Below are 23,441 nucleotides of genomic sequence, written 5' to 3' on the forward strand. Positions count from 1 at the left end.
ATGTACATGCCCATACAGTATGCACTGGGGAAAATCATCAAACTCATTTTACTTTGTTTCCAAATGACCAAACTCATTTCATATGTTTCCAAGAGTCATCTGTCTAAATTAAAATTTTTGATGTGTTATAATCAGTGATCTGAGTTCAGCAGTTCAGCCATGTTAGGCACTTGTTTTTAGATGAGCTGAATTTCCTCCTGGAGATGCCTTTGTCCTTCTATTGACAGTACTAAGGGTATTGGCTTATCTCTAAGAAACAACTCATCCCAACTCCCACATCTGCTGGGATAAATACCACACTTTGGTAGGTGGCACCATGCTTTTCTATACCGTCCTACATATCCTTTCCTACCATTCCTTTCCTCTACATCTGTCTCTATGATGAAAAAAAAAAATTTAAAAAGTATTATAAGTTGTGGTCTCAGTGAAAAATTTATTTTACCAGGAGAATTTCCAGATCTATAAATAATGTTAAAGAGATAGAGAGGTGGGGTAAGGGTAGACAGGAATTACTCTGATATATTTTACTTCAACTTGGAGAAACCAAGTTTGATAATTCAAAAGGGATGGTAAGTGTAAGTGTGGAATAAAGCTGGTACAGCACAACTGATCTGCAGCTCCTGATATAGGAAACATTGAAATGTGGCAGGGCTTAACATTTTGTTGTTATTTATAATAAGTACAAGAGGGCATGTTAAAACAGTATTTTGGTAGTAGATTTTACATTTTAATTCTGCTTTCTTTAGACCAGTGAAACATCTGCTCACCTGCAAGTAGTAGCAAGAGATAGTTTGAAAATTTTGGGCTCTAGTTAAAGTCTCAGTAGCTTTCAAAGCATGGGCTAATATGTAGAGCTGTGGTTCTCAAACTCTATTCCATTTTCACTTAGACAAACAGTGCAGCTGTGCCACAACACTGAATTAAACAGAAATATAGATAATTCATCAGTCCTGTGTGACATCCATTGTAAAAGGGTTAAGTGGTTCAGGGCTGCATGAGTAATTCACTGAGGTTTGTTTTTGTTCTATTGGCCAAATGAAATAAATCATTTTAATTGGTTTGGGGTTTTTGATCATCAAACTCCTCACTTTCCTCTACAGTGTTATTGGTATAAAGGAAGGAATATTTGAGTGTTAAAACCTGAACAAACATACAAAAACATAAATAAAAAAGAAATGTTTCATTTGACCTGACACAAATTGCTTTAATTATATTTTCAAGATTTTCAGTAAAGGCAATGACTTTAGTGACAAACAGCCTTGTATCCTCCTTTTTTCTCTCGGTGATCTGTAGCTTAGGACATTAGACAAACTCCCAGTGTGGGGTCAGAGGTCCTCCTTTGCCAGGATGAGGAATTATGCTTTAGCAGGTCCCTGACATCACTTATTCCATGCTATGCTCAATGATTCACTGGGCAAAAAAAGAGTGAGGTTGATTCCGCAGGGTGATGATTGTAATGGTTGTCTCTAGTGAGTAAAGTTCAGTTTTAGTTTCCTCTGGTGAATTTTACAGTTCATAGCTCAAATATATAGCCTGAGTAAGGGACATTGTTACTCTTCTGCAGAAATAATAGATCCTGACAGAATCTATGTATGTCTGATATTTTCTAGTGAACCTCAGCTACCCCAACCCTCATATTAAATAAACATTAATTTTATCTTCATTATCATGAAGCATCATGTCAACAAGCATTAGTGATTTAAAGCCCAGTCAGACTGGTCAAGATTTAGGCACTGGCAATGTAGCATTTTGGTGGGATACACATTTGTCAGGGGTATAAGGCTGTGACGGTTACATGTGCCACTGAGTCACAGTGCTGAATACATATGTATAATTACAGCCCTAGAATTTACTAAAGATCTAACTCTATTTCCATTTTAATAAGTAAATCAGATGTAATAAAACATAGAGGCTAGAATCTCTCATATTCATGCTACTCTGCCTTGCTGTAATTAAATTAAAGTATTAAAACACTTCAACTCATAATCTTTAGCACAATATTAATAGACATCCAAAACCTTGTTATTAATTTCATGCATTGGGGAATTATTCTGATGAGTGCAGATTGATTATCTCCATGAAAGAATGATAAATGTTAGAGACTGAAGAGATTGAGATGTTTGGTGATGACTAGAAGATTTTTCTTGTAAATAAATGATGATAAGATCTACCAATGCACATAAATAGACATAATCTTCATATAGTCCATAAACCTCCTTGCATTAAGATAATTTTGTATTTGCCTAAATGTCAGGAAAGAGTCACACAACCTTAATTCTGCTCCCTGAAGCATATGAAGCACTTCATTTTTGTTGCATGGTCCTGTATGACTTTAGCTCTGAAGACATACAAAACCCTGACTATAACTTCAGTAAGCTCAGGATTTACACCCTGATTAGAGATTGTGTAAATTGCACATTAACACAATGGTGTCTTTCCCCCTGTATGTGTGGAATTACTTGAGAAATTCTACAAAACCTTGCAACCAAAAAATATTTCATATCACAAAAGCAGAGAGGGAAAAGTTAGATCTGTATTGATGAAATAGATTATAATCTGATGCTGTAACACTGATCTTGACAGGTTAAAAGCTTTGTTAATTGTCCCACTGCTGCACCAGCAGTCAGAAACTGTTAACAATCAATCTGCTTCTGGCATTCATTACTGTCTATTTAAATGACATGTATTAATTTAAATTTTCATTCCATTTGATCTTTTCATTCTCTCCCTATACTTGTAAATAAATTACTCTACAATCTGAAATAATATGGCTGGAAAAATATTGAAACTGGCATTTAATTCATCCTCCTAACTCTAGGGAGTAGGGCATGATATTTGTCTAATCTCTAAACTTAAATTAGTAATCTTTAGAAATATCATTTTATTATCAACAGAGCATCTAGACACACAAATAAATATATAATGTTCAGATGGCAATTTAGGACAGCACAGCCCCCATCTGGCAGTGCTCTGGAGGGTAATGGGACCCGTTCAGCAACGAGGACTTGCTGAAAATTTGCTTTTTACCTCAACAAAGCTAAGTTCAAAAAGGAGAAAATTTCAGCAGAACAATAGAAAGGCTGGGAGGAATTATTGGATACCACAATGTAGGACTTTACAGACTGTTTCAGTATAGCTAAGACATTATTTAGTCATTCACAACACTCCAACTGAAAATTTCAATATCTCCTGAAGCATAGGTTTGTGAAAAGCATTAGAAAATGATGTCAGTAATTTCTCTTTGGTTAAAGGATAACTTATATTTGGTCAAACACCTAAGAAAGCTTTTATGGATAATTAATTCATGAATGTACTAAAATCAATTGGCTGTGAGGTTTTTTTTTGTTGATTTTTATTCACCTAAAATTATGGGAGATTTTACTCTGTGTTTTCTATTACTATTCAGTCCTATTAGTAAAGCCTTTCCAGTACTGTGGAAATATCAGCTAGAGGATTAGCAAGGAATGGTCCAGTATCCATGGAATTAAGGGGAATGGGAGAGAGAGGTGATACTTTGAGCTCCCACTCTAATATCTTTATTTTTTTCCCCACTAGAGATCACTTTACTGCTATGCCATCGGAGGTTCTAACCACGAGGCAGAAGATACCAGCAAAACAACATTTCTGCTGGTATAGTTTATCCTATAGTTAATGTTTGCACCTATCTAAGGATTTTTATGTGAGAGTAAACTCTGTAGAGCTGTTCTCCATAATGAAGTACTCCAGTGGCCAAGCAGGTGGCACTGAGAAACCCAGGGTGTTGTGTCCTTTCCCCTGCCAAACCCTGCCTGCAAGCTGCAGGCAGGGACTGTGGTTCCCTCTCCCTGCTCTGTTTCCCTGCTCCCATCACCATGCTCATGGGATACAGAGTCCTGACCCTCTTGGTCTTCAATAGCTTTGTGACACTTGAAATTGTTTTTCTTGTCATCACCTACACACTAATAGCCAAACACAATTTTCAGGGTGTAAAACTGAAACTCCAGTCAGCACCCATGAGAAACACATATCTTTGCCTGGATGCACCCTGTGAGTGCAAGTGACCAGATGTCTAACCCTGGGAACTGTTACAGACACATATCTATATTTTTTAGATATAAATGAACACACACACACACATATATATATAAAAAAATAGTAAACAGAACACAAATAACTGCCTCCATGAACAATATAAGAACTTTGCAGAGACTTCAAAATAAAACTCATGGCAACTGACCAAATTTAAAAAATGCTCTGGAAAAAAGAGAGAAGTTATTTTTGTTGCAATGATTATATCTTTTTCTAAGACCTGATGAGTGAACTTCTTAAAACAACATTATGGAAGAAAAGATTCAGTGAAAGAAAAAAATCAATATAGCAATCAGACAGCTTTTGGTGATCTCAGGGCTGCTGTCTGAGCACCAAAACTGAAAGTGTTTTCTAAAATGCTGTTCTATTTTAACTGTTCCCATGTTTAAAACAAAATAGAAGTGGTATCATAAGGACAGCCTTCTCCTGTGAGATGCAAAGCTATATTCCGTCTTCATGTACAATTAATATATCCAGAGCAAGAAGAAATGATTCAGCATTAGAGAATGACAATTTGAATGTGCAAACGTTGCTGTGAAGTGTTTTGGGAAAAGTAGTCTTGCTTGAAGATGGAAAACCGTATTTATTTGCTTTTGGCTCAGCCATTTCTGTTTATTTTCTTCAAGAACTGGCAAATGTTTAAACATGTCAAGATACATTTCATGCTGTGATGTTATTAAACTTAAGTTCTTGAGGATACACACCCTACAACCTCTGTAGCTCAGACTGGGATATAAAATGTTTTAAAGACTCAACAGGAAAAAAATTATTCATACAGAGTTTTTAGAATTCTGTGAAGCTCATTCCCCTGCTGAAATTAATTATTTGAAAACTTTCTTTTACTCAATGTAAGTGTTATTAGATGAAAGGATACCATTTGAAAAGAGTGTAATTTGGAAATTATTCCAGGAAGATCTCTTGAAATTAGTTACATACAATGAAAAATCTGAACTTTAGACAGTCAGCTGAACGCAAATTCTGACCTTGCAAACACTATGTAGACATATTCTATAACTTCTTTAACCTATTAGGAAGGTCAAAAAGTTCCCCCAAGAACAAGTAATTAACCCATTTTTGTTAGTTTAAAAAAAAATCTTCAAGGATTTCAGTTGTATTTAATCAACTCTGTTATCAGGGAATTGCTCTTTCTTTTTCTCTTCCAAATATGAGTCCCTCTGCAAACAGGGAAACAAAATCCTGATATTATGTTTTGTTTTTTGACTGAAATATTCCAAGTTAGTGTCACTAACTCCTAATATTAATAAAAATTACTGAAGTCCATATTGTCTTCATGTCCTATGTCCAATTTATAGAAAACTACCTTATTGATTGCCATTTCACCATGTAGCATGCTGCTCCAGAGTATATCTGGAGTGCAAAAGTATAGGTTCACATGATGGGAAGGAGAATGGTTTTGCATCTGAGAACAGGGAGTCAGCTAAAGTCACGTCATCCAAGTTTTCCTCATGTAGTACCCAGTTTCATATTCCAAAGAGTAACAGTTCTAACTGCCTCTCCACATCTCCAAGTGAGGGAGGGGTACAGATGCAAGCGTGTTTCCGTTGCTCATTTCACATGGCTGCAGATTTGACTGGGGCTGTGCAAAAGGAAGAGCTTACAAAGAGAGGCGGTGGAAGTCCAGCTCTTGCCTGCAGACTCCTTGCTAGGAAAGAGAGGGGCTAATGCCCTGTGTGTTTCTCCCCTTTGCTCCCTAAATAATCTTACACTTTCAAAGGAGATCAAAGTCTTGCTCTTTGAACTTCTGCTTCAGACAGAAAACACTGATGTTCCTACATCAGTAACAGGTGATCCGGGAAGCAGGTGCTTTGGGATTCTTAATGATGACATTGAAACAACAGTATTCAGCACTGCAAAGACTTGAAGAATTGAAAAATATAACATATGTGAAAAAAAGAAGTACTGAGGAATAACCATTATGAAAGCATGGACTGTGCAAGACAGTCCACAGGTTAATCAAAGCAAAATATGTTGTTATTTAAGAGACCCTAGGAGGGTATTAAAGTCTTCACAGTACCAATGGAAGGGGAAAATTCTGAGCTCTGCTCTGCCATGATGAAAATAAGGACAAAACCCACAGTCCATAAAGCACCAGAGGCTGAAGAAAGAAAACCAGCCTTACTCACCGCCCCACCCCAAATTCTCTGTTGTTACTTGTCAGACTTGTGCACAATACAGCAGAGAAATATGACTGTAAAATAAAAAAAACGATGACGTAAAACATAGACATTTTTTGCTTTGAAAAGGTCAGTGCAAGAAATAGAAATTGGCCTTTTAGTCACCATGCTGGCCTGGCTCAAGACCTGAGGGTACATCATAGCAAGAACTCATTGAGGGGGAAAGAAGACGATCAGAAAACAGTAGTCAGAGGTGATGGTGAAATTTGTAAGAGTGCAGGGAAATATGCTAGTAAAAAAGTTAATATGAATTCATTTGTGGTCGGAGAAAATCTCAGCTGAGACAATAATTCAGATTGTCAGGGATTGAAATATTTATAAAACTGAGCCTGAAGAACAAGTATAATTGACCTCAAAGGGAATCACAGGGAGCTGGCTACTGAGTCCTAGGACCACTTTGATATATTACTATCATTAGCGCTGTCTTGGATCTTGTTCCAAAATAGTCTACATTATTTTTCACTTGATCCCATCACTCCTTTCAAGGTGTCCACAGGACATGAGAGAATAATAATGATTCTTGAAAAAATTGTAATAAGAAAATGCAGCTGAATTTTCTAATAATATATATGCCTGTCTAACTGCAGAAGTACTTTAACTGTTGCTCTTGCCTGCTATGCTTTCTGTATTTCCAATAGGCTGAAGTGCCTGTAAAGGAATGGAAACATTTTTTAAATGGCTGGTCACTAAGAGGCAAAATCCCAGGTTTCAGGAAAAGGGCAAAACAATGTTCATGTAAGACCACCCTGTGTGCTCTGGCAAATGGCCAAGACTGAAGCCATATAAGCGAATGGTAAGACTGTGTCAAATTTGGAGCTGTGGATGGAGCTATTGCACCATGTAAGCTCCATGTAATACCAGACTTTGATCCTGCACTGGACTCTAGAGTTGGCTCTTTAACTACTTCCACAAAACCTTACTCTGGAACGCACCATCTTGCGCAGCCAGCTGCAGGACAGTGTTCTTATGTATTATGGTTCTTTTCTCCTACAGAATGAGTGAGGACAAACCACAGCTCACTGCTTTATCCTAACATTTCATATTTTAGTAATCATCTGTATACTGAAAATATACTGAAATGTTCTTACTTTCTTCAGAAAGATCATTTTCTTCTGCTTCTCTTTCCATTTCTTTGCACCATCCTTCCATTCTCTTAGTTTCAGTGTGTAGTAACTTCATAAACCAAGATCCGTCCCGTCGACAAGGAGACATTCGACCAGTCTCTACTGTCTCAATGGCTGGCTCCAGCCAGGGTTCTGGTGGTGGAAGGTTTGAGGTGTCAACTGGGGTCCTATAATCTTCTCTGTAACTGAACAGTCCCTGTGTCCGTACAGTTCTCACTGCACTATATTGGGTGGGTGTGCTGGGCTCTGAGTGCTGCTGGAATGATGAGCCAAACTGAAGTCCCTTATCCTCCATGGTGATGTGTCCTGGAAAACCCTCCAGTTCCAGGTCAGCCTGGACAGCTGCTGTTACACTGTTCGAGCGCTTGAATCGTCCATGTCTTGGTGAAGGGGGAAGAAAGAAAAGATATTAAGACATATAAATAATGTATGTGGTGGTACAGAGGCACAGAATAATGTGTCAGTGAGATGGAATGGTTTCTATTCTTCTCATTGGGCTTTATGTTAAACATTTTTTCTTTGTGTATAACTCACTAAAATTAGATGGTGAGTAGCAACAGAGCAGAGAGGAAAAAAAATGCACAGTGGAATCATTGATCTAAGCAAGGGTACAAAAGAAAATAATTTAAATTGTCTCTGGAAGCAAATATTGATTTGTTCTCATACTACAAAATAACACGTGCCGTTACTAAATAAACTGGAAATAACTAGCAAAACTAGGACTTCCTGATAGAAGTCTGTAAAGTATATGTATAAAAACTTTCCAATGTTCAGAATTTTAAGTAGGAAGATCTGAAAATCTGCTCAGTTAGGACTTTTGAGAATCCTGTAATTAAAGAAAGATAATACCAGCATGTTTAAGACTGTGGGTTGGGGTTTTTTTTTGGTCTTATAGTGTGCCCATTAAAAGTTGATTTTCCACTGTTATATGACACTGAATAATGACATTTTAGAAAAGCTTTGTGTTAAAATGTTAGATAGAGAAGCAAAGATTATTTGTGAAATCTTTTGACATTGGAGTCCATTGTACCAAATTATTTGTAGTCAGTGATGGCAAAAGGCAATTAGCAGCCTGATACTCTCAGACAGCTGCTGTGAAATGAGATAATGGTCCTGGTCCAGTACTTGACAAACAGTACCTACCAGGGTTAACCTGTGGGTCAGTACATGGGCCAGCAGCTTTAAAAAACTTTAAAACCGAACAAATCAGAAAGCTGATTCTAGTTTAGAATAAAGGTACTGTCCTAAGAATTTTGTCTCCTTTTGTGGACTGGGAAAGCCTGGATCAGCATGAGGAGTCCTATCAAAGGAAGACTGTTCCAACATGTAGCTCTTAGTATTTGTTCTGACAATAATTATATTAAGCCACTATTTCAATTTAATACTTTAATTTCCTTCCTCCAATTAAAAGCTGGAAAGTTAGATAAATGTGAAGCAACTGCTAAGTAATCTCACAAATTTTACGAAATGATAAACATGCATATAAGAAATTTGGCGTTGGGGATTATTTAGTGGCAGCACCTGTCAGGTGTTATTTATTAAATCAGTTTACAAATGCATGTTGTGTTATGAAAGACTACAGATTTTTGAACATGCTTAAATTACCGTTTTTCATCTTCCACTTGAATTCCAACAGAGTGGTATTCCCGTAGGCCTCTGCTTTCAGTATCTGAATCAGTTGCTGTTTCCACCTAATTCAACACAAAAGATACATCTGCAGAGTGAGCATTGACAACTCAGCACAATTTTGCACACACTCATTCAAAATTAATTATGTATTTCATATCTTACTGCTAAGAAGCACCTAGCACAGTCAAATAAATGCAATAGATATTCAGTCTGGTATTATTGTTTTGGTGCTGTATCTTATTAAAGTTTTGCACAAATTCTTCTGCTATGTAATTCTCTATTTCAAATCCAAGCCAAAGCAATTACTCAGTTTGGTGGGATCAGAGAGTAAGTATGGTCTGGAAGGGCTGTTATTAGAATGAGGAATCCACAGGGTAACTCTGTTTTATGTTATTATAAACCAGTCTCATTATAGTCCTTGATTTACAAATTAAAATAAAGTCTGAAGTAGCCCCATAAGCTTGCAAGTGATAAAAAGAAATGGAGCAATGAAATTTTATTGACAACTATGTTGACAAATATAAGGCCATTAAATGATGTAAGGGATAGAGCAGAATGCCCTATCTCACCTTTTTTAAATAACACAGTCCTGAAAATGCTGTATCAAGCAGGCAATTTATGCACTTTTTATAGCATTCCCATCTGAAATACACTTACCAAAATATATTCACAGTAGTTTCCTTCAAGACTGAGACTTGTGTTTGCCAGTTTCTGTGGGATTTTATATAGCACTCCCCACCACCACACCGCCCCCAAGTCTTTGACACAGACAGAGCAAGTGCTGCAGTATGCAAATTGTACTGAATCAAGGGAGAGGCAGGAAAAAAAAAAGAAAAAGAGTAGAACTGACTTTTCCTTTTGAATAATGTTTTCACTGTTAAATAAAAAAAACTATTATCAACCAGTTTTCCATATGCACACTCCATGTGTGAATTCAAAGAATATATCTGATGATAAAGATAAGAAAAGTTTTACCCTTGTAGCAGTCACAGGCATGTCTGGAAAGAGCCTGATGGTCTCTGCAGCTGTGCCTCAGCTGCACAGTCCCAACCCCACCTGGTTTCTGAAGGGATCCAGGGACAAGGTGGGAGGAGGGTGGGAAATAAGTGCATATGTGGACTATACTTCTTGAGGAAGAGAGTTTCTGGTAACTTCTCCTTCCATCTTTAAGCTGTAGCTCAGCATACATTCACACGTAGGTGAATGGAAGGGAGCTCCAGCCAGCAACGAGCACACGTTCATATTTACATGTGTGTATGTCTTGGAGATGTTAATCAGAACAGCAAGTGCAGGAATCCTCTAGTAAATGTTAATGGCATGCTTGAACTGCACAGTATAGCACCAGGCACCTTATAAATGTCTGCAAGTATCTGAAGAGAGGGTATCAAGAGAATATTTCCAAGCTTTTCTCAGTGGTACCAAGCAATAAGACAAGAAGCAATGGGCAGAAACTGAATACGTGGAAGAACTCCTTTACAGTGTGATTGACCAAGGACTGGAGCAGATTGCTCAGAGAGGCTGTGGAGTCTCCTTTCCTGGGGATGTTCAAGAACCATCTGGATACACTCCTGTGCAGTGTGCTCTGGGATGACCCTGTTTTAGCAGGGAGGTCAGACCAGATGACCCAGTGTGGTCTCTTCTAAACCAACCCACTCTGTGACTCTGTAGTGAATAAGAGCAGACACAAAATGCTTAGACTGTGGCTCCTGGTTGCACCTGTAGGAGTGCTAGTAGGAAGATGATATCCGAGGTGGGCAAACATTTTCTGGAGGATGTTGTTTGATGTTGAAATCCATAACAACGATTGGAGTGATGAGGAAGTCTAAACTGTTTCTAAGAGCTGTGGTACTGGGGTTCATCCCAAAGCAAACAGTCAGTCTGAGTTAAATCATATAATTTAGGAACAGATTGACCAGAGAAGTTGTGGATACATTATTTCTGGAAGTGTGTTTGAGGCCAAATTGGATGGGACCCTGAGCTCCCTGGTCTAGTGAAAGGTGTTCCTGCCCATGGAAGGGGGTTGTAACTAGATGGTCTTTAAAGTCCCTTCCAACCCAAACTATTCCATAAATCAATTGTATTTTATTTTTCTATTGGACTCAGTCCAAAGGAAAAGACCATCATAATTTCTTATTACTTCCACTTGTTGATCAAGTTCCTTGAACTTGTTCGACTGAACTGCAACTCCAGATGATGGCGTCAGTGATGTAGGCACAGGCTCTACAGGTTACAAGTCTTAAGGTTTGACAAGGGAAAAGAGGTTTTGGGTGGCCAGATTGAAGAAGTTGAGCAGATGGGAACAAAGGATTTATCAGGGCCTTCTGCTGACTCGCATGGCTCAGCATGGAAGGACAGGACATTGTGGCCAGTTCACACCTAAGACAAAGCCAGAGAGATGAAGCCAAGCTGACATCTCCTCACATGTCAGTCTTTGCCTTCAGCCCTTTCCAATGAACTGCACTCCTTGAAAGACTAATATCCTTAGGATGAACATTTTTATATAATGTGCTCCTTGCTATCTAGGGAGTGAGTCCTGAGGTATGAGGGGTAGGCCAGGTTCCTGAACACAGAAATAGGGTGAGGAGGGTCAATGGTATCATAGTTGTGGGGGCATCATACGGCTAGTAGCATTCTGGAGGTGAGCAGTGGCCAATGGACAGAGAATAGACTTTTGATTTCCACGGAGATTGCTCAGCAGCTCAGACAGAGTGTTGTTGGAAACATGATGATGCAAAGACATAAACTAGGAAAGGCCCCTACAGAGAACATCAATCAGTCCATCAATTTTTTCTGGAACAAAGCAGGCAGACTTGCAACACACACCCTTCTTCATTATTGCATATCAAAAACATACCTGTTTTTGCCAGCTACGTTGTTTGGTTTAGTAAGAAATTGCAGGTCTTCTTTTGAACTCTGCTTCTGATATGTGGAGGCAGATTTATCTTTTACCTTTATTTGGAATGGGTTGGTATCTTTCTATTGATGCAACTCATTGAGAAAAAGTTTTTTATCTGTCTGTTTTCAAGTGTTTTCTTATTGGCATTTTACCTGGAGATATAATCCCGAGTAATTTACCTAATATGCAATTGATACCTAGAATTCACAGACAGAAATTAAGTAATATGCTCTAAAATTTTATTCCAAAAATTATCAGAAAAATGATGATCCAGGTATCAAAACAAAAATTATATCACTTATCTCTAGATATAAACTCTTGCCAAATTGTCCTTCCTCCAGCTTGCCAAGACTGACACTAACTAAATGACCTGATGATTGCCTTGATATTTTAATGCTTTCATTTTGTCACTATGCCTTGTAACAGCACAATGCCGATTTTTTGTGTGTGTGTGTGTGTGTGTGTGTGTATGTAGGCAAAATCTAGCATTGCAAATATTGTAACGACCAATAAAATGTAAATTGGAGGCAAATACCAAGACAAGTAAAAGTGGAAAATAAGACAGTAATTTGCAATCATAAAGAAAAAAAAATGAACAAACTGCATTGCTGTATGACAGATATTATAAAGACTCCTGCTAGAAAACAGCAGGAAACTCTTTCATCTGATTGGCCAGGTTAAACTCAAATGAGCAGAGGATAAAAAGTAATACATTTGGTTTGATTGTGTGACTATTGAAACTCAAATATGCTTTACTAAGTCTGTAAAGATTTAATAAATGTAAAGACTATTATAGTCTTTGATTCATTATTGTTTTAATATTTACATGGGTTCTAAAAGCCTTATTATTTTCAAATTAGCCTACAGTCTCAGTAAAGCAAAACAATGTGAAGAATTTTCTCTTTACATGTTTATGATGGAATCTCACACAAAAGAGGAAAGAAAAAATAGGCAGTCATATCAAAAGCAGAAGAAAGGAGTAGATCTAATATAATAAATCAGCTTCCTCTTTCATTGCAAAAATAAAGAGCCAAAAGTTGCTTAAAATTGGCATTTTATGCTATTAAAAATGTTGTCATATGTGCTTATGTCCACTAGGCTTATAATATTAGTAGCATATGTAATGGAGCACCTTGAGATTATTTCTATCTTATCAGTGATCCTTGTGAGTCCCTTCCAACTCAGGATATTCCATGATTCTGTGATTCTATGTCTTACCTTTCACAAAGACATAACTGTCCCCTCCATATTCCTTGCTGTCAGTACAAGGAGCTGACAATACTATCAATCCTCAGAGATCAGTCACTGCTGACTGATATAGCTCTTAATTTGAAAACTAAGTATCAGATACTAACACTGTAGTGTTAGTGTTAGTGTAGTAAAGGATCCACAAGTAAATTATATGAACACAAAATTATTTGAATAAATGCAAATCACTATGGCAAATAACTCACTTGTAATAATCAATCTTAGTATGTTTATATGCACTCATTCTAGCAAAGAATGCATGAACTAAATTATTCTTTCAAAGTATTTACTATGCTTTTTTAGATAATATTTTAACTACTCTAAAACCAATCTTTATTTCTGTCTTCTAAAGTCTTACTCTGCTCTTAAACATGAGCACTGCAACTGCAATAACATTGCAGCATCTTAAAAATTCCAGTCTAAGCTTCTGTGCATACTGCCTCAAAGGTAAACTTGAAGTTAATATATTCAATGCATAAGAAAACAGATTTTAACCTGTTGGCTTTTGCTTCACTCTCATAAACATTAGCAGGAAGAGTCCTTCAGGCCACATTAGCTCTCCCCATGTGACTTCACTGCCCTCAATGGGTTTCCACTGTTGTAACCAATTTATTCTATAATTAGAGTTTAATAAACAATCTCTCTGATGAGGTACAGGAAGGGAAATAATTCACCCTTCCTCTTTTGCATAGACTTCTCAGTGATAACAAGACTAAATAGAGTAGAAAACACTACTTTTGACACTAGATCAAGTACATGTAATTGTGAATTCAGATAACCACTCTTAGGTATGGGGAGACCTTATTTGTATGCAGTGACTTCAAAGTAGGAAAAACACTTGAAATAAAACTACAGTACTAAAGTACTAACAGCTATTGCTTTACTTAACTGATGGAAGATTTTAACCAGACAAAAACATACACTCTTTCAAAAGCATTTTTAAAAACCTGGCAAAATAAACCTATACTTTAATGCTTGTGAGATTTTTGTGTCTCACCATGGAGCTACATTTTGCCACTCTGCTACTTCCCAGCTGAACATCTGGACTACTCAAATATGTGGCATGGCACAGTAACTGCTAATTATCAAAAGGAGCAGCTTGAAATCTTCTCTGATCTTCTAAGAAAGGACTTTTTACTAAAAATAGAGGCCGGAATTTAGAAATGGGATTTATGTCAAGCTTATACGAGATTGTAGAAAGAAAATAATGTATACAGTAGAGGTTACTGATAATTTTTTTGGTGCATTTAATGCTAAGTGGCAAATTGCTCTGAAACAACACTGACTTCAGTGACTTCTCCAGGCAACTTCATACACTCCTCTCACAAAAACAGTCTAACAGTCATTTTAGGAGGAGAATAAACAGTATTTACTTCCATAGCTTTGGATCATTTATGATCCAAAGACCAGTGTAATCAATGCAAATATTTCTTTTGATTGCTGTGTATACACTGAAGTAGAGCACTGACAGAGATGGTATAACCTAAACTGTACAAAGAAAATGTAGGTGCCTATCTAAGTACATTTAACATATGGGTACTAAATGCTTTGTGTTAAAGGGAAATTCTAGTTTGAGAGTGCAGAATATCATTAACAACGTTTTTACTATGTGACAGGAATAATTTATATATATATATATATATATATATATATATACACTCACACACACACATATATATAATTAAATTATGCAGAAGATCTCCTTTTGTTACAAAAAACTTAGGCAAGCAAGCTATTGCATTAATCTCCCTGGATACAGCCTTTAATTCATAAGAAGGATTTGTTCAATGTAGATTCTGGAGATTATAAAAAACCCAGTAGGTATTTTGAAGTGTGATCTTCTGATGATAAATGAAGATGACTGAGTCCATTCTCTACGCTACAATTAGGGCTTGTCTCCAAAAATACAACTGTGAATCAGCCTTCACACTTAGAATATTTGCTTCCATCTCATTTGTTTCTGGGGTTTCTGTTCATTTTGAGAAGCCTTGAAGTCTTTTAAAGAGAGAAGAAACAAAGGACTGCATGTTTAGAAGACTTGAAATAAATAGGAGGAATTCCTTGACATGTTTTCTCATATATTTCACATTCCCAATGCTTTTAATATGAAATAGTTTATAACTAGAGCAGATTTGAAATGTTAATAATTAGCATATATACCAGGATGTGCAAAAGAGCGAGGAAAATCCTGGAAAATATCTTAGCAACAACCTTGTTCTCATTTAGCCCTTATTTTACTCTTGACAATCTCTACTCTCCATTTTAATTCACATACTTTGATTAGTCTTTTGCTGTCATGATGGAAGACAGATATGAGGTTTAGAGCTACTAGTATTACAAGAGTCTCGTTCTTTTTATATCCATATATTCTTTCAATTGCTGAATAAATTTTTAATCTCAAAATCAGTATTTTTAATTAATTTGAATTTATAAGTCAGCAATTTTTTCCCAGTGCTTACTGACATGCCTGACAAAATTTGTCTTGATTTATATATGTCAATGGAAAAAATAAAACCCAACACCCCCCCTGCCCCCCGCTGCCAAAGCCTCCAGCTATTTTCTGAAAAAGCTTAATTTCCAAAGTATTTATTTTTTAATTCAAAATTCCATCTGGGATAGGACTAACACACGGTGAGATGGATTAGTGTATCTGTGCTGTTCTCTCTCTCTACAGGCAGGTCTTAGAGATGTACAGTAACTCCAGTGCTTCTCTGGGAGCTTGGGTTCTCTGTGCATGTGAATACCAACCCTATTGGCACATGCCTAGAATGCCAGGGCTTTTCCAAAGGACTTCTATTCACTACATGTACACTACACAAATCATATATCTCAAAGACATGGAAGCCCTAGGGTGGGTCCATTGTATTTCCATTTGCAGTGTTACCACTGGTCACTCTGTACCTTTGTTGCTCTCCGCTCCTGTATGAAGCTCTCTTGGCAAACATTCTCCCATCAATGTGTTAAAGGAGTGGAACAATAAAAAATGCACAAATTAACCATCCTGATAGCAAATTAACTAATGCAAATAAATGCAAATTTAATGCATTACCCTGGCATGGCACACTAATGAGAAAACAAGTCATTTAGTCAATCAAGGAAATATGCAAATAAAAAACATCCTTTTCCAAGGTACTTTGACACTGAAGTCTAAAAGAAATTAAATACTGCAACTGTACTCTGAGTGCATAAATTACTATTTGTGTAGTTTGCAATAAGAACATTCTACCTGTGTTTTTATTCTGTACAAACTTGGCAATAGCAATATAACAAAATGTATTTCCTATTTAAAAATACTGCAGAAATGTATTTTTCTCACTAATGTGATGTTTGAAACTTAATGCTGAAAAGAATCCCAAACAACTAAAATGTGCTCACCATACTGTTGAAAATTCAGCTTTATCTAATGCCAAATGGTACAACCAAGCAGTTTGCATTTTTTGAAAGATAATAAACAGCTCACCCTTCTAAGACCTGCTGTTGTAAGCAACATTTGCCTTTCTCCATGTGTGCATCTGAGGACCACTGTTACAGTCTTGCAGCAGACAAGTTGCTCCGAAAGATCTGCTGCCCCCAAGGAAATCATTGTATAGGTGTTTTTGTGGATTATAAGCACATATGATTAAATACAGCACACATAAAGAAGGGTCATGGCCCAGTGAAAAGTACTGGTAGAACTAGTACCTGTAGTTATAAACAGGATCAAGCGATATAATCAAAGTTCCAGAATTAATTGCTGGAATATGACCAGCAACTGACCAAATCAAGACACCAACATTGATAAATACCACTGTGCACAGTTGCTGTTAAGGAGAGATAAGAACAGCACTACATACTATTCCTTTCTGAATAGTAAGTTTCAGGTTAGGAGTTAAAAGGTACCAAAGATTTCTTTGCTGATCCTTTGAACTTTTCAGTGGTATCTTCCATGCTCCTTCTCTGAACAATTTAGGATACACTAATTACTTTGTAAAACATTTGAAAAGTAGGCATCTGAATATTTTGCCATGGTTGTTAAATTGAATTCTACATTTCTGCATCCAAAGAATCAGAAGGAAATACTTTTATGTCAAGGAAATGGACAAACAGCTTTCTGGCAAAGCTGATTCCTTCCCATTAGTCTAATGCATTATGGAAACTCAAAATTACAGCATGCTAAAATGTTAACCTGTAAAGTTCAATCAGCAGCTGTGACATGCTTAACCCAAACACTTTTCTATGACTACATTATAATATTAATGGAAAAGCAATTACTACTTTTTAAAGAAAATCACATTCCTTCTTTTATATTCTTGTATATTTCTAATATACAGTCACTCACTGGGCTTTTTTACACAGATGATTACCTTCTCAAGATCTATGTTGCTGTCTCCACAATACCTATGTCAAAATAAATGTCAGTTTCTCTATAGCTAATTTAAAAAAAGTAAGTGCAAAAGTGAACCCAGTGATGTAAAAGGCAATATTCAGCAGAATAAAAGTCTAAATTTTCCTCCACTCCTGTCTCAAAGGACTTCACATTCTTTGCAAGTTCATCTTTCCAATTTTTATTATGATTTGGTATTTCCTAAGGATTTGAACAAATGACCAATTCTAGCTATTTAGCAGAAGGAATAGCAATCATAATTTGCATTTGGAATTGTCTTATTTCGTTTGCCTGAAACAACAGAACTTGACTAAGCTTTCCACAGTCTGACACACATTTTGTCAGGTGAAATAAATAGTGTGGGTTTTGATGGACAAACAGAAGAATGCTCAAAGACTGTGTTTATTTTATTACTTGCCATCTCTAATTATGCTGTATCTACAGAACATTTTTTTCTCTTCTTTGGTACCTTCTTCCAAGCACAACTAAAAGGGCAAGCATCTCTTTTTAGGTAGAATACTTAAAGATTTTACTTATTTTCCAAGGTCAAAAGAGAAATAGAATGGAAAAACTACAGTAAAGTATTTTAAAGCTGGTGAAATTCTATAAAAAGGACTGTTAATTCATGGAGGGAAGGAGATGAACATGCTGTTCACCTGTAGCTCTGCAGTATAATTTTCATATCAAGTGTTAATGACAGGTAACCTCCCTAGAGATCTATTCATTCATTTTCTCCCAGGTACAGTGTATTAGCTGAAGACTTTTCTGCACAGCCATGATGTGAATTGCAATTAACGCTAAGCAGCCAGAGGTTGTTGGTTAGATTATTAGAGCAAGTGAAGCTGAATGACTCACTCCGTGCTATTTACAGAAAGACAAGACAGGTGTTTGTGATGGATTACCTGGATCCCTATAGAAGAACGACGACTCTTAAGGAACTCCTCTGCTTTTGTCACAAGGATGGCCTTGTCACTGGTCCGTATGGAGGCGCTCTGACTCTCGGCCGCGTGGCGCTGGGCAGCCGCTGTCTCCAGGGCGAGGTTCATGGCCTTGTTGCTGTCCAGGCTGTCGGTGGAGTTGTACATCCCTCGCCCATCCTGCGGCCACGGGGATATCCTCTGAGTCCGGCTGTCGTGGTACGCATCCTGGGTGGATTCTGTGCTGCTCTGTGCCGTGACCGAGATCAGTGGCTTGGAAGTGGTGCGAGGGGGTACTGGTGGTGGTGTTTTTTTGTAACTTGTATAAGTTACAGCTATGGAAAGAATTAAAAGAAAAAAAAAAGCAGAAAGAAAAAAAGAAAGAAAAAAGGAAAGAGAGAAATCAAGATTAATCTGATGGAAACTTGACAGCAGAAATCACCTTAAGATTGTGCTACTTAAAAATTATGACGGTATAGTGTAGTGCTCTTCATGAACCTTGCTATTATTTGAAAGTGTCACTCAGAGTCAGATGGCTACCCACAGAAACATTTTATTTCAACAAGGAAGAAGGAAGGGGTGGAAATGGGAGTCCCAAATTACAGTGAAGATGAAAGAGAGTTAGCGAGGATATGTGTGTTAAGACTTGTGCTGGGTAAGTACACACTGAGGCTTCTGAGATTAAGGGATAAAACTCATAAAAGAAATTCAGGAAGATTTTTTTCCCCCTTGTTCTTATTGTCTGAATGGTGAGCTTTGTATGGATACAGTATACTAAGAAAATAGCATCAATATACTGGAACAAAATATTATTTAACAACTTATACTTTATGGTATGCCACACTATAACCTTTTAAAATCCTTCCAGGTACACTGGTTGGAATTAGGTAAGGTTGGCTACTTACTTGTGCAAGAAGCATATATTAAATTTTTTTTTTCAATACAGTTAATAAAAGGAAATTCAAAGCATGTTAAAAATATTGTAATATATGCAAAGCTATTAAGACTTAGCGCAGTTCTGAGCTGGTTTAACATAGATTCTGTCTTCCAGCATAAGGCTCAACAAAACATCCAAGAAAACTCTACGGATGCAGAACTGCGCCAATACTGCATCCTTAAGAAAATTTTTAAAAATTCATAGAGATTAATATTTAATCATTAATATCACAGAGCTGAATTTTCTAATTGTCTAAGCCCACTATACACTTTTCACCTTTTTTTTGGTACTAATAAGATTATTTCTGCTGTGGAAGAGTATTTTCCCCAAAGCACATACAAACAGAATTCATAAAATTAGCAACTGATAAAAAAAATGCATTGTGGTATATCTATCTTTATTCCTATATGGAGAAACCAAATCCAATTCACTTCTTGTATAGTTACAGGAGTAAGTTTGCCTTTGTCTGGTGTTACTAATGGATTAACATGGCAACAGTTAACTCAGGTAACCTTGGAATTGGGGTTACTTGAGTCCAAAAAAGGTTCTGTAAGAGTTCCTCTTCCCATTACACCAGTATAGGCTGATGAGCAATGAAGTCACCCTCTCCAGTTGTGGTTTTTTTTTATAGAAGGCTATGCTGCAGCTATCTGTAATGAAGAGATCAGCCTAGGAATTAACACCTTGGACTGCTAAACCTGTATCACCAGGCTAGCCTATGTGAACAGTAAGGCTAGAGAAAGTGACTCTTAAATGTTGACTCTGGATAATCACAAATTAAAGTCTTATCATGCATAAAAGAGAGAAAGGCTGAGCTAGGAAAGAAAGCCTTCGTTTAAAGAACATTTTGAATTACTATTGATGCAGCTCAATTCTGACAGAGATTTAGAGCCTTGCTCTGAGCTAAATTGCTCAAACAGAGTGAAACACGTGAAACATGTAAAACATGTGAAACATGCTCTTCAGAATCTGAGACTCTGCTTTTTTTGAAGTGCCATTTTGTTGTCCTATCACCAATCTTATCTCCTGTCAGTTTTGTAACCAGCAATTAAGAAGAAAGAAAAAACTCAATATTTTTCAGATGCTTTAGGGAGTACAGAAAGTTCACAGAAGAAGGGGGAGGCTGTAAATCTTGGAAATTAAGCCAGTGTCTAATGAACGCAAGCAGTGGGTCTGAGGAAAGTTTCCACTAAGACAGTTGCCATAATGCTGCTTCCCCACTCTGCAAATGTAGATGCAAGTGATCAACGTGCTGGGAAACTTTATAAATAGAGAAAATGGGGTGAAATAGGGTGAACAATATCCAGCACATGAAGCCAATTTTACCTGTTACATAAGACAGGTTATCACTGTGATAACTACTTTACTGTTTTTTACATCTGTCTTCATGTAAAAGAATAGCAGTGAATAATGAAACATATGGTTAATGTGATAATGAAACATCACAAGCAGGTATATCCCTACTACTTGAGCAACAGATCACTTCTCTGTCTAATGAATATAAATGTTAAACTGCTGTTGCAACCCTTCTTAGCTGACTTAATCTTCATTTACATTTCTGAAAAAGAAAAATTCTCCCCGTGGCAAAACCAAAACAGTTTCTTGCCTTTTTTTCTTCCCCCACTTTTTTTCTCTCCCTAGGATTGAATATTTTATTCTAAAAAAGTCTGATTATTTCAGTGGAATGACATGATTTAAAGCCACCAAGTATTAGAGTAATTGCAGTGTTCTGACAAACATTTGATCATGATCACTAAACAAAAATTAAAAAACCCACAGATACTCAACAAGTAGAAGAAACTTCAGTAGACTAGAAGTTTGTGAGAAACTGGCAACATGTTTGCAGTGAAATATGGCAGGAAGAAATTCAATTAATTCCTATACAGTCACAGAGATCAAATATTGAGCAGGGAATAAAAAAAAAATCCATCTCCACACTGTTAATGAGTTCTATCTGAAATAACAGTTTCAGAGACAGAAATCTGGGACTAATTGGAGACCAACAAAATCAAGTAAGAGGCTAGAGACCTGCATTTGAGAGTCAAATCTTGCTACCAAATTCTATTTGCTTTAATCACTCAAGTGGCTCTAGTGAAGTAAATGGGATAACTTGGCATGTGTTGCTGACTTAAGGGACAGCTACATAACAGATTAGGGTCTTGTTAAAGGAGAAAGTAACACAGTAATCCACAGTTTACTGTTCATGCTTGGATTTAGATCTCTAATAAATAATTATTGCCTTAAGGTCTGAAGCATGAAACTTTATGTCACTTGCAAATTGTTTCCATTAACAATGGCATCTGGGAATAGTCCTGGTATCAACAATAACCCTTTTCTATCATGTCTAGTTCTTGGTCCTGGCAATTGTAAATGAAACACATTATATATGGGAAGAAACATTTCCTGCTCCTAATAGAAAATGAGCGTTTTATTTATCATCTGCTTATGCTGATGGACAAGGACTCCTGTCACATTTGCATTTGCACCATTCTCTATTCTGTAAATTATATTTGCCTTAGTAGTTATTAATCCAAAGCAAGCATATAAAACCTCTTCATCATTGCTTCATGTCTTCCCTATTTTTAGTCATCATTCTGCAAACTCCAGAGCTGTGGAGGATTTTGCTGGCCCCACAGAGAGGGTTGGTGCTAGGCAATGCAGTCCTGGGGTGCTGAGCACTGACTGAGGACAGTGCCCCATGGCTCCACAGGGCACTGGTGGTGAAAATTGAACTGGGGACAAGAAGACCAGGATGGAGAATTCTTGTCTTCAGTACGGACAAGCTGAGCATCAGAGGGAGCACAACAGCAGGAGATGAGACCCAGCATGAGGCAGGCCTGTGAAGAGCACCAGGAGGGCAGAGATGGTGCAGGATGGCTTCAGACAGATTTAAATTGTGCACTTGAACAGATGCCAGAGACCCACTCCATGTTCAGACACATAAAACATCAGTCCAGGATAATCTCCTGTTGTTTCCAGTGCTGACTAAAGATTTCTGAATTCTTTAGTTTTCTGATTTCTTTAATTTTTTAGTGATTTTAGTGTGCATATCCTGAATATTCCTGATATTTCTCTCACCAGTCCCACTGCTGAGCAATGAGGCTCAAGCAATGTAAAAGCATCAGGCCTCTGCAATGATGTTAATCAGTTTGCAAAATCTATAGCTGCTCTGAAATGCAAAGAAAAAGAAAGTAGCTGTCACAAGACATAAGTATGTCTTTTTATGAATAAACTTGAAAAATAAACTAAAATTTTCTTTCCAGTTGTATTCAAAGGCTATCTTGATATAAAAAACAGAATTTATTTTTTGCCTAATTTAAAGTGGGAAAAATATTTTTTAAAGTTCTGAACATACATTTTGCCTGCCTCTAGTAGCTTATAATAATCAATCAAAAATTACAAAAATGGAAACAAACTGCTCTAATTCTAAACCATATGGGTATTTCAGACTCCAATTTGAATCAAAGTATTAACTGCTTAGGTACTTGCCTCACTTCAACATAAATATGTGCAATTGGGTCCACTAGATTTTCTTTTAAGGAAGGACATTTAGTGAAATAGAGAGAAAAAAAATGGTTCTGTGCTGCTTCATAGTGGGCCAGATTAAACAATGATGCAAACCAGGCATAAATTGTTCAGGAGAAATGAGAAAGTAACAATGCAGCATAACATGCAGTAATTTCTCACCCAGCTAGGAAAAAGTGTAAAACGTCAAATTAGTTTTGTACGGATTGATATCCTAAGTGCCAGACCCTCACACACACAAGATTGCCTACCAGTGCTGAATTTGGCACAGAGGTGGCTAAGAAGGACCTATTCTGTAAACCACATTAATTTTTTTATTTGCTTTTTTATGTGATGCCAGCCAGGCAGCATCGGTCACAACCAGAATATCAGGCACCATGGCAATACTGCAGAGTAGCCAGGAAGATGATTCCAACACTGAAGAACTGGCAATTTGGCGGTTTGGATACACACAGTAGAAACACAAGGAAGATTTCCTGATAATTCATAAGCAACAGTTTAACTGATATAGCTGGAAGCAGAATATCCCGCTTAATCTA

At 37.0% G+C, this 23,441-nt stretch overlaps 1 protein-coding gene across 8 annotated transcripts in view; it reads right to left on the bottom strand.

Annotated features, from left to right (window-relative positions):
* The window catches only part of DLGAP2 (DLG associated protein 2), a 448,267-nt gene that overhangs the window by 8,954 nt on the left and 415,872 nt on the right, over positions 1 to 23,441 (bottom strand). For all 8 annotated transcript variants that reach the window (XM_053973318.1, XM_053973321.1, XM_053973319.1 and 5 more), the window contains 3 exons: positions 18,426 to 18,775; positions 8,993 to 9,078; positions 7,352 to 7,767 (listed from right to left, as the gene is read on the bottom strand). In XM_053973318.1, coding sequence (XP_053829293.1) covers positions 7,352 to 7,767; positions 8,993 to 9,078; positions 18,426 to 18,775 — 852 coding nt within the window. The remainder of the gene's footprint in view (positions 1 to 7,351; positions 7,768 to 8,992; positions 9,079 to 18,425; positions 18,776 to 23,441) is intronic.

This window comes from Vidua macroura, chromosome 3 (genome assembly GCF_024509145.1).
Source record: "Vidua macroura isolate BioBank_ID:100142 chromosome 3, ASM2450914v1, whole genome shotgun sequence".
NCBI classification, from domain to species: domain Eukaryota; kingdom Metazoa; phylum Chordata; class Aves; order Passeriformes; family Viduidae; genus Vidua; species Vidua macroura.